General features: G+C 37.0%; 1 protein-coding gene across 17 annotated transcripts in view; it reads left to right on the forward strand.

The window, feature by feature from the left end:
• Positions 1-12,080, forward strand: part of Trdn (triadin) — a 335,361-nt gene that overhangs the window by 223,485 nt on the left and 99,796 nt on the right. For all 17 annotated transcript variants that reach the window (XM_087190174.1, XM_087190177.1, XM_087190171.1 and 14 more), the window contains 2 exons: positions 2,935-2,982; positions 10,900-10,947. In XM_087190174.1, coding sequence (XP_087046300.1) covers positions 2,935-2,982; positions 10,900-10,947 — 96 coding nt within the window. The remainder of the gene's footprint in view (positions 1-2,934; positions 2,983-10,899; positions 10,948-12,080) is intronic.

A 12,080-nucleotide genomic window follows, 5' to 3' on the forward strand; every position in this document is an offset into this window, starting at 1 on the left:
TTCCAGATGGTACAGGGACTAAAATAGTAAAAACCAAAACATGGAATTATTTTTTGAAAGCATAGAAAAATATATTTTTACTTTTTCTTGAATATGTGAAGTTTTGAAAAATTATATATGACAAATCCCAGCCCTGGTTAAAAAGCTGGTATATTCTAGTGTATTAAAATTTAAAACTCTAATTTACCAATGGACATCATATAGAGAAACAAAGAGTAAGCCACAGATTTAACAAATATATTGGTAATACATATAAAAAGAAACTAGTAGCAAAACTAGATAACTCTAAGATAAAGAGATAACAAATTTGATGGAAGAATGGGAATAAAAAATGAACAAAATATACGAGGAAGCTTTAAAAAATGAAAATGCAAAAGGCCTGAAAATGTATCTAAAGATGTTTAATTTCTAGTTAATAATGGGAGTTTAGTTAAAATTACAATATGATCCTTTTTCATATATACCAGATTGATAGAAATGCAATCCTTCTTATTGATAGTGGTGATTTGGGGCAATAAAACTTTCACATGCATCTCTTATGTAAATATAAATTTTGGGGAAATATGGCATTTATCTAGAGAAGTCCAACATGAACATATGTTGTGGCCCAGCAATTTTAATTTCTAAGGAAATTCTTGCTCATATGCACAAGGCAACATGCACAGGAGTAAATACAGCAGCATTGTTTTTAACCCAAAATCAAATACGTATGACCCAATATCCACTGATAAGGGAATGTGTGCATACCTTATAGAATATTTATACAATAAAATGCTATGCAGCAATTAAAAGTAACCAATTATAGCTAGTCCTGCCAACATGAGTATATTTCAAACAATATTTTGAAAGAAAACCAGGAGAATTAAACAATATAAATCAATTTATATAATGATTTCATTAATCAATATAATTCAATTCATACCAAGAGATCTTACCTTTGTTAAAAAATAAATACAACCCTCAGCAAAAATCCAGAAATAGTACAAAATTGAGGACAACAGTTCTGAGATGAAGAGAGAGACAACAATGGAAATAGACCACCAGGGGCTCTCCAAGGGCCTGAGTGCTCTTCCGTGTCCAGTGTTTGCAGAGAGTGCATAGACGGTCACTATGTCATTCATTGAGCTGTACACAGAGTCATACACCTTTCAGCTGTCTTATACCTTTTGTAATAAAAAAAATCTAAAAAATGGGAGTGAGCGGGGAAGTGCTCTGCCCCCTGGAGGCTGCCTGGACACAGGGTCCTGTGGGAACTGGGGATGGCAAATGACATCGAAGGATGTGGTTGTCTGCAGTTTTAAGGGTGAAGCTCAGCCCTTATTTTCGTATCTGCTCACCTCTATGTTGGAGGATGCTGTAAAGTGGAGGAGGGAATAGAATTTGAGAACCAATTTTCAAGGAGAAGAGGAAAACAACATTCTAGACCTGTGAGAGTATTGTTGGCCAGGGCTGAGCACTCTCAGAAGAAGGCACGAGTGTGTTCAGAAGAAGAGGAGAATTTGGAGGCACATAGACACGTGCAGGGGGAGACAGCCACCTGAACATGAAGGTAGACACTGGGATGCTGCCATCACAAGTCCCGGAGTTCCAGGGTTGCTGGCAACCACCGGAAGCTATGAAGAGGCAAGGGAGGATTCTTCCCAAGAGAATTCATCAGGATCTTCCAAGTCCTTCAGTTTGAACTTCTAGAATCCAGAACTGTGAAAGAAGACCTTTCTGTTGGTCTTACACACCCAACGTCTTAAAGGTAGCCCTGGGAAATGAATACAGAAGTTGACTATGAAAACTGAAAATAAGTGAATGTTTTCCGCAGGGCCCTTCTATATATAAACTTGCCCATTGGGAAGATCGTGAGTGGGTAGAATACGGTAAGATCGAAAGAATGAGAGTCCAGTAGTGGTGGGGTCAGATGCTACAGAGAAGGGGTTCTTGAGTGCATGAGATTTAAGGAGAAACAGTAGCACCAGAGAGAAGGGTTTTTGAAATCAAAGTTTTGGCAGTAAAGGAAGAGCCCAAGTGTGTACTGGTGGCAGTAACCAGAGAAGTAGGTTTCTAGTTTCCCAAAGAGAGGTCAGGCGAAGGACAGTGCATGTGGTGTGGGGACTGCATGTAATGGTGTTCCAGGCCTAACGTGGTCATAGGTTAGGATGTCTGTGAAGGCTTAGAAATGAACCATGTTGCAGGAAGCACCCAGACTCGGTAACTCAGAATCTCACAGCTTCACGGCCCACTCCAGCAGCTGAATGCCATGGCATAAAAACTTCCCAGCTCATCCTAATGAGTAGGCAGGTTGTGATTCTTCATCACATCCCACCATAGTAGCATTGGAGATCAATATACATATCTATGTACAAAATTATTCAATAAATGAGAGAATATGAAACAAGTTTGCTTTGCAGCACAATAAAGAGTAGTAGATCTGGTGTGTCTTGATAGCATACACACCAAATCAATTTGGACTTGGCGGAAGCACGAAGATGACAATAGAAGGAAAGTAACGGACAACATTACCAGATACCTTAATTTACTTATGTATTATGGAAAATCAACACTCTCCATTTTAGAAAACTTTTCATAGGCATTTCCCTAAAATTCATGTATCACTTAAAATTTAACTGTAAGCTAATACATTATTATACCATTGTATTTTGAGGAATAAGACGCCATTTTTATGGTCACTTCTTAGATAAAAATACACAGACTTGTGTATTTAGTATCACAGAATTGTGCTTTGGAAGAGAGTTTCTGTATTGTTATACAGGAAAGTCAATTTACTGGAAAACTGCAAAAGCTTTGTGACTTAGTGTTCTCCACACTTGCTTTGCTCTTAGCCGCTGTGCACGGCTCACTTTGTTATGATACTTACAGTAGGGTCTACTAATGCTGTGGCATCTCTGATACCACTGCTCACCCCTTTAATATCTGAACTTACAGAAACTGAACGGGCCAAACAAGAAGTTGCTGATGTGTCAACCAAGAAAGGTAAATGTGGCATACAGAAAAGGATGTTGCGTCTAATATATTTATACTAAAGTTTCTAACTTACTGTATTGTTAAGTGTTACAGAAAAGTTTCATTTATTATTTTACTCTTTCACTGATATGAAAATAATCTCCCAAGATTCATATTTATGTCAACAAGGCGTTGTTTTTAGTGCTCTGCCTGGCACTAATAGTTTTATTTCTTTAGGGCCATAAGTTAATGCTAGCATTAGCAGTCAAATTATAAGTTAGGTGTTGAGGAATTATAGAAATATAACTGGTTACACTCAGCAGGGTTCCAGTCATCTTACAAAACTCACATGAAAATGATCACTGTGGAAGTAAACTGTGAAATTAGGAAATATAGTCTGTAAGATGCTGACAGAGGGACATTTTGCTTTAAGAAATATTGTGGAGTTTGGAATTAGGTCAGGATATATCCAAAAACAAAGGAGGTGTAGCTATGTGTGAAGGCCCTGGGTTCAATCCCTAGTGTAGCAAAAATACGTAGATGAATAAATAAAAAGTCAAAAAGAAAAGTTAGCAAGTTGATATTCAACATGCCCTCTCTCACACACGAAACTGCACACTCTTGCATGCGTATTCCAATAATAGGACTTAGCATGTTCTTTTAAAAACTGGTTTACTACATATGTTGTAAAAGAAAACATACATCAAAAACGTAGAGAGATGTGATACATATGACACTTATGCTCAATCCCAAATTATATATAAATGTATATTAGTTGAAATACATATATATGGGAAAACAATGAAAATTAAATGATACTTAAAGTAAAATATAAAGAGTACTGTAAGGTAATAATTAGAATAAATAGAGTTTTTCAAATTAATGGGTGCAGTATTTCAAATACACCTCTGTTACTCTGAACATATAGATGAAAATAAAATCAGTGTATGTCATTTCTTTTCCTAATAACCTAATATTATTATTATATTTTGGACATAAGTGATCACAACAAAAATGTGTCATTGATATTATTTCACCATAAGTGGCAGAGCCACGAATACATTAGAAGCCCATGTTAATATGTCTCCAATGTAGTATAATATCCTGAATTTGACATTCCTCAGAGATATGAAGTGGAAAGTGAAGAAAATCTGGGTACTTCAAAGTGGTTAGTTCCACGGTATTATGCAAAGGTTAAGTAAGGGCCAGAAGGTAATTAATCTAGGCACAGATACCTGCTACATTCAAGTAGGAGCGAGACTTAGGGCCAGGGCATTGGCAAAAGTTAAATGAAGAATGAAAGTAAGGCCAAGCTGTGCTCAAACTCTGCAGCCAGAGATACGATCAGCTCCTTGTCCCAGCAGCAGTAGGTGGTTTTCTTTGGAGATTAGATTTAAGATGCCAAACCTCAGGAATCCATACTGTGGAAGCCAGCCTGGAAGCATTGAAAACCAAAGACTGGACTCCTGGTAGCTGACCACGGCTCAGGCAGAGCCACTTGCAGCCTGGGTATTTAGGGTGTAGTTCCGTGCACACATACTTTGGGGATCAGTCAGGTCAAATTGGAGAGAACCATGAAATAGGATTGAAATCGAACCATCAAATGACTGAATGCACCAGAGTCTTCAACTTGGAAAGGGCCCTGAGTTCAGAGTCTTGCCAAATATTTTGCTTGGGATTAATAGGCTGGCTGGCTATGTAGAGAGGCATGAAAGGAGAGAAGCAATCTGCGAACTTCAAACATGGGAACCAACAACTTAATCTTGGATTAATCTTATACTGCATGCATCTCACCTCAATTCTTATTCTAAGTGTGGATCTGTATATTGGCTTTGCCTATCATTATAGCAAGAAGAGAAACAAGTGTTCTTTCAAAACTGTCATAGATGTTTTGAAACTCAGGTAGGGCTTCATCAATTTGACAAATTACAAGCAGAAATTAAAGGGTATTTTTCTCTTTTGTCTACCAGTATGCCCAATTCCTGACATTCTCTCCCTGAGATGCCCATGTAAATTTTAATACTTTCATATACTTTCATCATAGATTTAGTGTCCAGCCCCAAAGCCCACACTTAGCAAACTTCACAGCATGTCACCGTCTAGTCTTTTACAAGAATGAGAAAATAAATAGAGGATGTTTCTCTGTCCGTGACATTAGAAAACTGTCCTCTAAGACTTGAACTGAGAACTGTGTTCAATATTAAGTGGGAAATATTGATTTGATTATTTTCAAATTTTCCATTACAGAATGATTCATATTTTAATTTAACTGCATTGTGCTAATTTATACCTTATATAAATTGTTTTATCTTAAGCCTTTTAATTCATATTTTCTTTGGAAATACATAGTATTTGGTTATCCACATGATATAATTTATTTGTTTTGCACTTTGGTATTTTCTATTCATTTTTTCTTTCATTCAGCATATATTTATGGATAGCAATACATGTAAAATCAAGGAAAGATATGAGTTATATGACTTAATATCATTCTGAAGCAATTAAAATACTGGAAAAATATGATCTTAATATATTGAGTCCCTAAGCCTCAAAAGCTGAGGCTTAGTTATCAACAGAAAGCTTTCTATATGACTGTACTTCAAGGCTGACAGCATTAAGTTCATTCATTTAGATGAAGTACATAGACATTTAAAAATTATACTTTCCTGGGGAAATAAAAAGGTTTACTATACACAGTAACAGACCAAGGCAAGACTTAAGAATTTCCAGGACGTGGATGTGGAACAGGAAGAATCTAGGAAGGGTCCCATTGGCCAAGATGGAATTTTTGTCCCTGTCAGAGAGGCTCTGGCTGCTGTTTTCTCGCTGCATCAGTGGGACCATTCCAGTCCTGACATAACTAAAATGTTCAGTGGCTTTTATCATATTGCATCTTCTTTAAGCCTCTGATGTTGGGTTACTATGACAACATATTATTAGATCTCCCATATTCTCTACCTTTATTTCTATGCGTCTTGGACATTTTTACCTTGTTGCCCCTTCCTTGCTGGTGTTCCCCAGATTCCAATACTAATTCTGACCTTCTTGATCTTTAACTGCACATTGTGAGATGTATTTATTCTCAAGATTGCAGCTCTGCCCATTTCTTGAGGATGCCAGCTCTATCTTCATTTCAGGACTTTTCCATGCCTTTCAGGTTCTGTTTTCTGTTCCACTGCCCAGAAAACACTCTCAAATTCAACCTTTCTTAACCTAATTCCTCAATCCTTCTTTCCAACTTAACTTTTATGCCTCACCCCACTCCTTATTAGCAACTGGAGATGATCCTTGATTTTTCTTTATCTCCACTACCTGACTGTTCAAGGACTCTTAAAGTTCTGATGATTTAACCCTCTCAATATTTCTTTAATATATTTTTCTTGTGTTCATGAACATGAATACCATTGTGACGCAAGTCTTCCTTATCCCATACATGCATCAGTGTAAGACCTCACTCTTCTCCTCATGGCCTGTAGAGTCCAAGCTTGTTAAAAGGTAAGATGGCAAATAGAATCCCATATGACCCCATTTCTTTATCCCTTCCCACTGACCTATCTTGTACTCTACAATAGTACAATTGTCCACAACTCCAAAATACCAGAAACAAGATTATTAAAAAGTGGCAGTAGGAAGAATAGCCTTATGAATAGATTGAGAATTGATGTAAACCACCATAATATATATCCAGGGGCACAATTAATATAAGACATTTTCTCTAACTATTCTATTGTCTCAATCTTTGTCATTTGCAAATATTGCCTTTAAAAAAATCTGAACAATTTTGGACTGGTTACTTAAACACATATCTATGGCATTCATAGCTCATTATGCCAAGGATATGGGTGTGCACGGTGTGTAATATGCCAGTCATGTGAGAGTGACACGCAGGGAACATTTCAGCTATATAATTCTTCCTTACCAGCACTCCTTCCCTGAAATTCTGAAATACTGCACCTCCAGGTGAGTCTCCACACAGGTGCCAGTTCCCTGCTAGTGGAGTTATGTCAAGGTCTTCATGGTTGACGAAGGGCAAGAAAGAAGGGATGTAAATTGTGTGGGACATGCAGATTCATAAGGATCATTTAGGAGAAGAATAAAACCACAGAGCAGGAACTACAGAAAACCAACCTTTCCCCTCCCAGGTGGATGGATCATGCCTACGTCTCACCCAGCCATTCCACCTGGAGAGTGCAGGTATCTGTACTTTGTTCCATTCGCATTGGTTGTGAACTCTGAAGTGGTGCAATAAAAATCTGTTTTTCTTTCTTTTGTTCCACCTAAAATAAACCCCTACAAAGGTAGAGCAAAGAAAATGTCTACCTTTGATGACAAAGGAGATTTCAGGCACCTAGTGGTAGAGAAGGAAAATTTGGTTAATATCTTCTTTTGATTGCAGTTAGAAAATTCTCTCACTTAGATGAGGTGTTTATTCCTAAGGTTTATTCTTTATAGAATTTGGCTTGATAAATTTTTCATTAGAATCGGATATAAAAGGATCAAGCTTTAATGTAAAATGGCATTTTTCTGTGTCAATAATCGCTATCTTCAATGACCTTTTCTGATTAACAAAAATAAATAAATAAAAGCTTTAGGAAACTAGATTCCTTTATTTAGTATGAAAGCTAGAACTATTAGCCCATTGTTGAAAAGAAAATGCAACCTTTACGAATAAGTCACTTCCAATTGCTTTCTGAGATACTTCATCTTCAGAGGATTAAAATAAAATAATTGAAAAATCTGTATTTTCTAATGAATCTCCTGAATAAGAAAATTTGAATAAGAATATATAACCACGTGATTCTATCATAATACAAATGATCAGCATTTTATTTCCATGGCGATTTGAGTGGGGACTTTCTCAGAAGAGGCCAGGGCAGGATGAAGTCTGACTAACTTGCCTTTTCCAGTTCTGGCCATCACCCTTGCCTCTATTTTAGAGGATCCACTCCTCCTCTGTGGAACCCTCTCTTCTAGATAAATTTGTTCAATTCCCCTGGGAACGTCTAGGCTTGTCTGACCCTTTCCCTTCACATCTATTGGCTTCATCTAAAATCTCTCCTCTTCCATGAAAATTATCCCAAAATTTACCCCTTTTCTCTGTCAACTTAGAATATTGATCAAGATATCCCATCTTTCAGTCACTACGTCGAATCATCCAACAAATCCACATTGCCTCCTAATTAGTTCAGAACCAACATCAGATGGTAAATGTCAGGGACACCTTTCTAAGTGTCTCCTGGGTCAAAGAAAAAAACGAAAACAGGACATTGAAACTTGAGATGTAGCTAAACAGTATGCAAAGTGAATTTTATACTCCCATTATAAAAATTAATTTAAAAAGAAGGGTGAAATCAAACATCTGAAAGACGAAGATTTTTTTCTGAAATGCAAAAAGTAGCACCAAAAAGTAAAAGGAAAAAACATAGAAATTGAAAAGCAAAAGCCAATAAAAAAGAAATCAAAGAGTTCAATGAGGGAGTAATGAAACCCAAAATCAATTCTCTATAAAAACAATAACATTGATAGATCCACAATGAGCATTTGAAAAACATATTTCCACTGGACAACAGAAAAATTTAAATGATACCACAACTCATTACTACTACATACTTACTAGAAAGACCAAATTTTTTCAAAAGGATATTAGGATTGTGCCTGTTAATTTTTTTTGTTGCAATGTGATAGAAAAATCTGATTTCAGTCTCCATCTTTGCATTTGTTAAGATTCCTGTTATTCCAGAATCTGACTAGTAGTATCTGCAATTATAGAGATGTCTTAGCCATTTCCTCTTTAAGTAGTGCTTCTTCTTCATTTTCTCTCTTCTTCTATTTAAAATCAAATTAGATTTATATTGAAACTCAATCCCTCTTTTGAATTTGCTTACTTTGTGTCTATTTCCAATGCTTTTATTTCTGTTGGATGAATTCTGGATATTTCTTCAGGTATCTATTGCCAGTTCAGTATTCACTCTTTAGCTGTGTCTAAACATTCTACCTTGTATTTTACTTATTTTTCTTTGTCAAATTTAAATCGATGTTTAAAAATGAGTGCCACAGCAAGACTGGAAGAATGAATAGGAGTTAGTCAACACAGGAAGCGGCATTGTATTTAAGGCAGTGATAAATAAAATAATAACAGCTTCTATTTCCTGAGTGTTTGTTTGCCACAACTGATTTCTTTACATTGCTTCACCTGTATCTTGAAACACCTATAATAGCTTTATCTGCACTTTTAATTTAATAACGGCTCCAGTTTTAATACTGTGCTACTGTGCATGCACCCCAGGCAGCTCTTCAGTGGCAGCACTGGACCGTACGCACCCAGGCCCTTGAACCTTCTCAGGTACAAGATTCCTTTAGCAGGACCGGGACTGTGCTCATTGGAGACCATGCACAGTGCTTGTCTGGCCATAACTGATCTCCTGGAATCCCCCTCTGAGCATGTAGGACCCTGCCCTCAGGCCAACACCGAAGCCACGCTGCCCCCCTCCCCAGTGCCCTAACCCCCCTGACTCTGATTTAACAATCACAGCAAAATGAGAGGCTCAGCGCTCGCTGGCATGTGTGCTAAGGTGCCTTCCTTTTTGTGAGATTTTGTGAGGCTCATACATATTGATTATCATTTTAATTCAATATTTTCCTCAATTCAGAGTCAGATGCTTGGCTGTATTTTGGATCATTCCTTGGATAACCCATTGGTGGTTTTCCTTAAAATATACGGTTTGTTACTAACCAGTTCAAGTTAAATTTTATATGACTTTTTAGAAGTAGATGTATTCAAAGGTGAAATTTGCCACTGCTTTCTTAGTACTTAAACTCTTCCTTCCTTATTTCCCCTCAACCTTTTTTTCCTCCCTCTCTACATTTTCTCTTTCCCTCCCTCCATCCACCCTCTCTCCTTCCTCCCTTCCTTCCTTCCTGCTTTATAACACTGACTCCTTGAAAATATCAAGGCCATTCACCTTTTAGACATTCTTGATTCTTCTAATTTTTTCTTCAGAGTAGCTCTTAGCATGTTCTCATCCTTTGAATGAGCTGGATTCCAGTCAGATACTTCAGCCTGAGCATCAGGGGGGCTGCTGTGTGCACCATGCACCATCTGGTCAGGGAGCATGAGATAACTAGATGTCCCATGTGAATGAATGGTCCCAAATGTCCACTGTGGGTGTCACTGATGACAGCCAGTTACTCGTTTCCAAGTTCTGTTTCTCCTCCTGGAACTCTGTGGTGTGATACTCAGATGTGATAGCAATATTCACTTGCCCATCAGTCCTTCATCTAATATTTGGTAATAACCTCCAAACAATACGACTTGATTCAATTATTTCAGTGAGGTACACTGATTTTGTGTGAATAATTTCTACTGTTTTGCTGTTTAAAGACGTAGCAATGAAGGCTCAACCCAGAGCAATAAATCATAGACAAGTCATAACTGAGCGAATACAGCACTTAAATGATTCTGTTATTTCTCTTGGTACTCGTGATTTGGGATGGGTTCGTTTAATATTTACATGGATCTCAACCATGACAACACTGTCCTTTCCATTGATTAAGCATGTTTAAGCTTCAATTTAGAGGAGCATCTAGCTGACATTTCAAGCACTGACTCCAGAAATAACGTGGGATATAAGTCAGTTAATTACAGCCCTGCCGACCAGAACTCTTCATAGAGCTTGTTTATCAAAGCAGAGCATAAAGGGATAAAATGGGAAAGTGTGGAGAAGCCAGTCAGAAGATTGCAAAGCTTTAATGCTTTTTCTCTAACTCTTTAAGATTAGATTTAAAATAGGTTTCAGTTGCGCTAGAGAGCGATGAGGAATGTTTACAAAGCATTACAAATTTTCTGTTTAGAAGAAGTATGGTGTTAAAGGAGTTCCAAAATGCTGTTTGAGCAGAAGAAGTCTGTCTGACTGGAACTCTTACTTGAAACCTTATCTTTTTTTGCAGCTGCACCTGGAAAGAAGGAAGAGAAAACAGTCAAGACCGTGGAGCAAGGTAAAAAAAAATGAAGGAGGTTGACATTGTCTTCTTTAGAAAGACAACATCATGCAGAGCAAAGCCCCGGATTCAGACAGGCGGAAGACAATGCCCTTAAAACCTGTCTCTCCACTCCCTGTCCTCATGTGTGTTTCTGGGCCAGGGAGAACGGGAGGCGCCTTCTAGGTTTGTCTTTCTTTTGTGTATTGAAGCATGCATATAAATCAGATAGGAAAACTCCTCAGACTGTTACACCTGAAGATTGTTAGGAATAAGAAAGTGAACTGGGGCAACCGGTAGATGTCCTTCTGTTGGATTTTTGGCTTCAACACATGCTCACTGATCATATTTAGCAAAACAAAGAGAAGTCAACTCTGTTTATGCCAGGACAATTTAAATTGCTTGCAAAATAGTATGTAAAAGTTAAAACACAGGAGGAAAAGCAATACCAAAAAAAGTTGTTTAAGTTTATACGATGACTTCCACTATCGATTCTAAGGGTCTGAAATTTCAATGTTATAAATTATAATGCCATAAAATTGTTACACACTTTATTTTAATGCAACTATAACAAAATTGGGTCTAAGTAGAATATGCTTGAGAAACAATGGTGCAGCAAACAGACTGAGGATATTTGAAATGATATTGTGCCTTCTCTCATGGTTCTGAGAGTGCCATCATTTTAATTTTTATTCCCCACCCTTCTCCTTTCTATAGGGTATTATTACATTTATTATTTTTACAACAAAATCAGAACTGGCCATAATTTTATTAAGGGAAAAGTCAAAAATAATTCCTCGTCTGAAATTTGAGATGCAATTAGATTCCTAATATCCAGAAGATAGACTTTTTGATATATATTTACAGGAAAATACCTCATTTCCTCACGTTTTCTGATAAGTAAAGTAAGGTTAAAGATTCTATTAAAAGATTGTGTGAGGATTTAGTTCCTTGTGCTTTCAAAATAAAATCACACTAAAATTGCCTTGGCAAAGATTTCCAATTTGTTTTAGCTTCTGAGTACCACTTGAAATTACAGAATTCAATAGAATATTTCTACCATCACCTTTTTGAAGAAAAGTGGATGTTTTAATATCTGGAATATAAAGCAGGAGCACTGTGTCAACTTGTTCACTTATGTAAGTTTCTGG

This window comes from Heterocephalus glaber, unplaced genomic scaffold (genome assembly GCF_053883595.1).
Source record: "Heterocephalus glaber isolate CG9 unplaced genomic scaffold, H.glaber_assembly_v1.0 deba00001550, whole genome shotgun sequence".
Classification (NCBI taxonomy): domain Eukaryota; kingdom Metazoa; phylum Chordata; class Mammalia; order Rodentia; family Bathyergidae; genus Heterocephalus; species Heterocephalus glaber.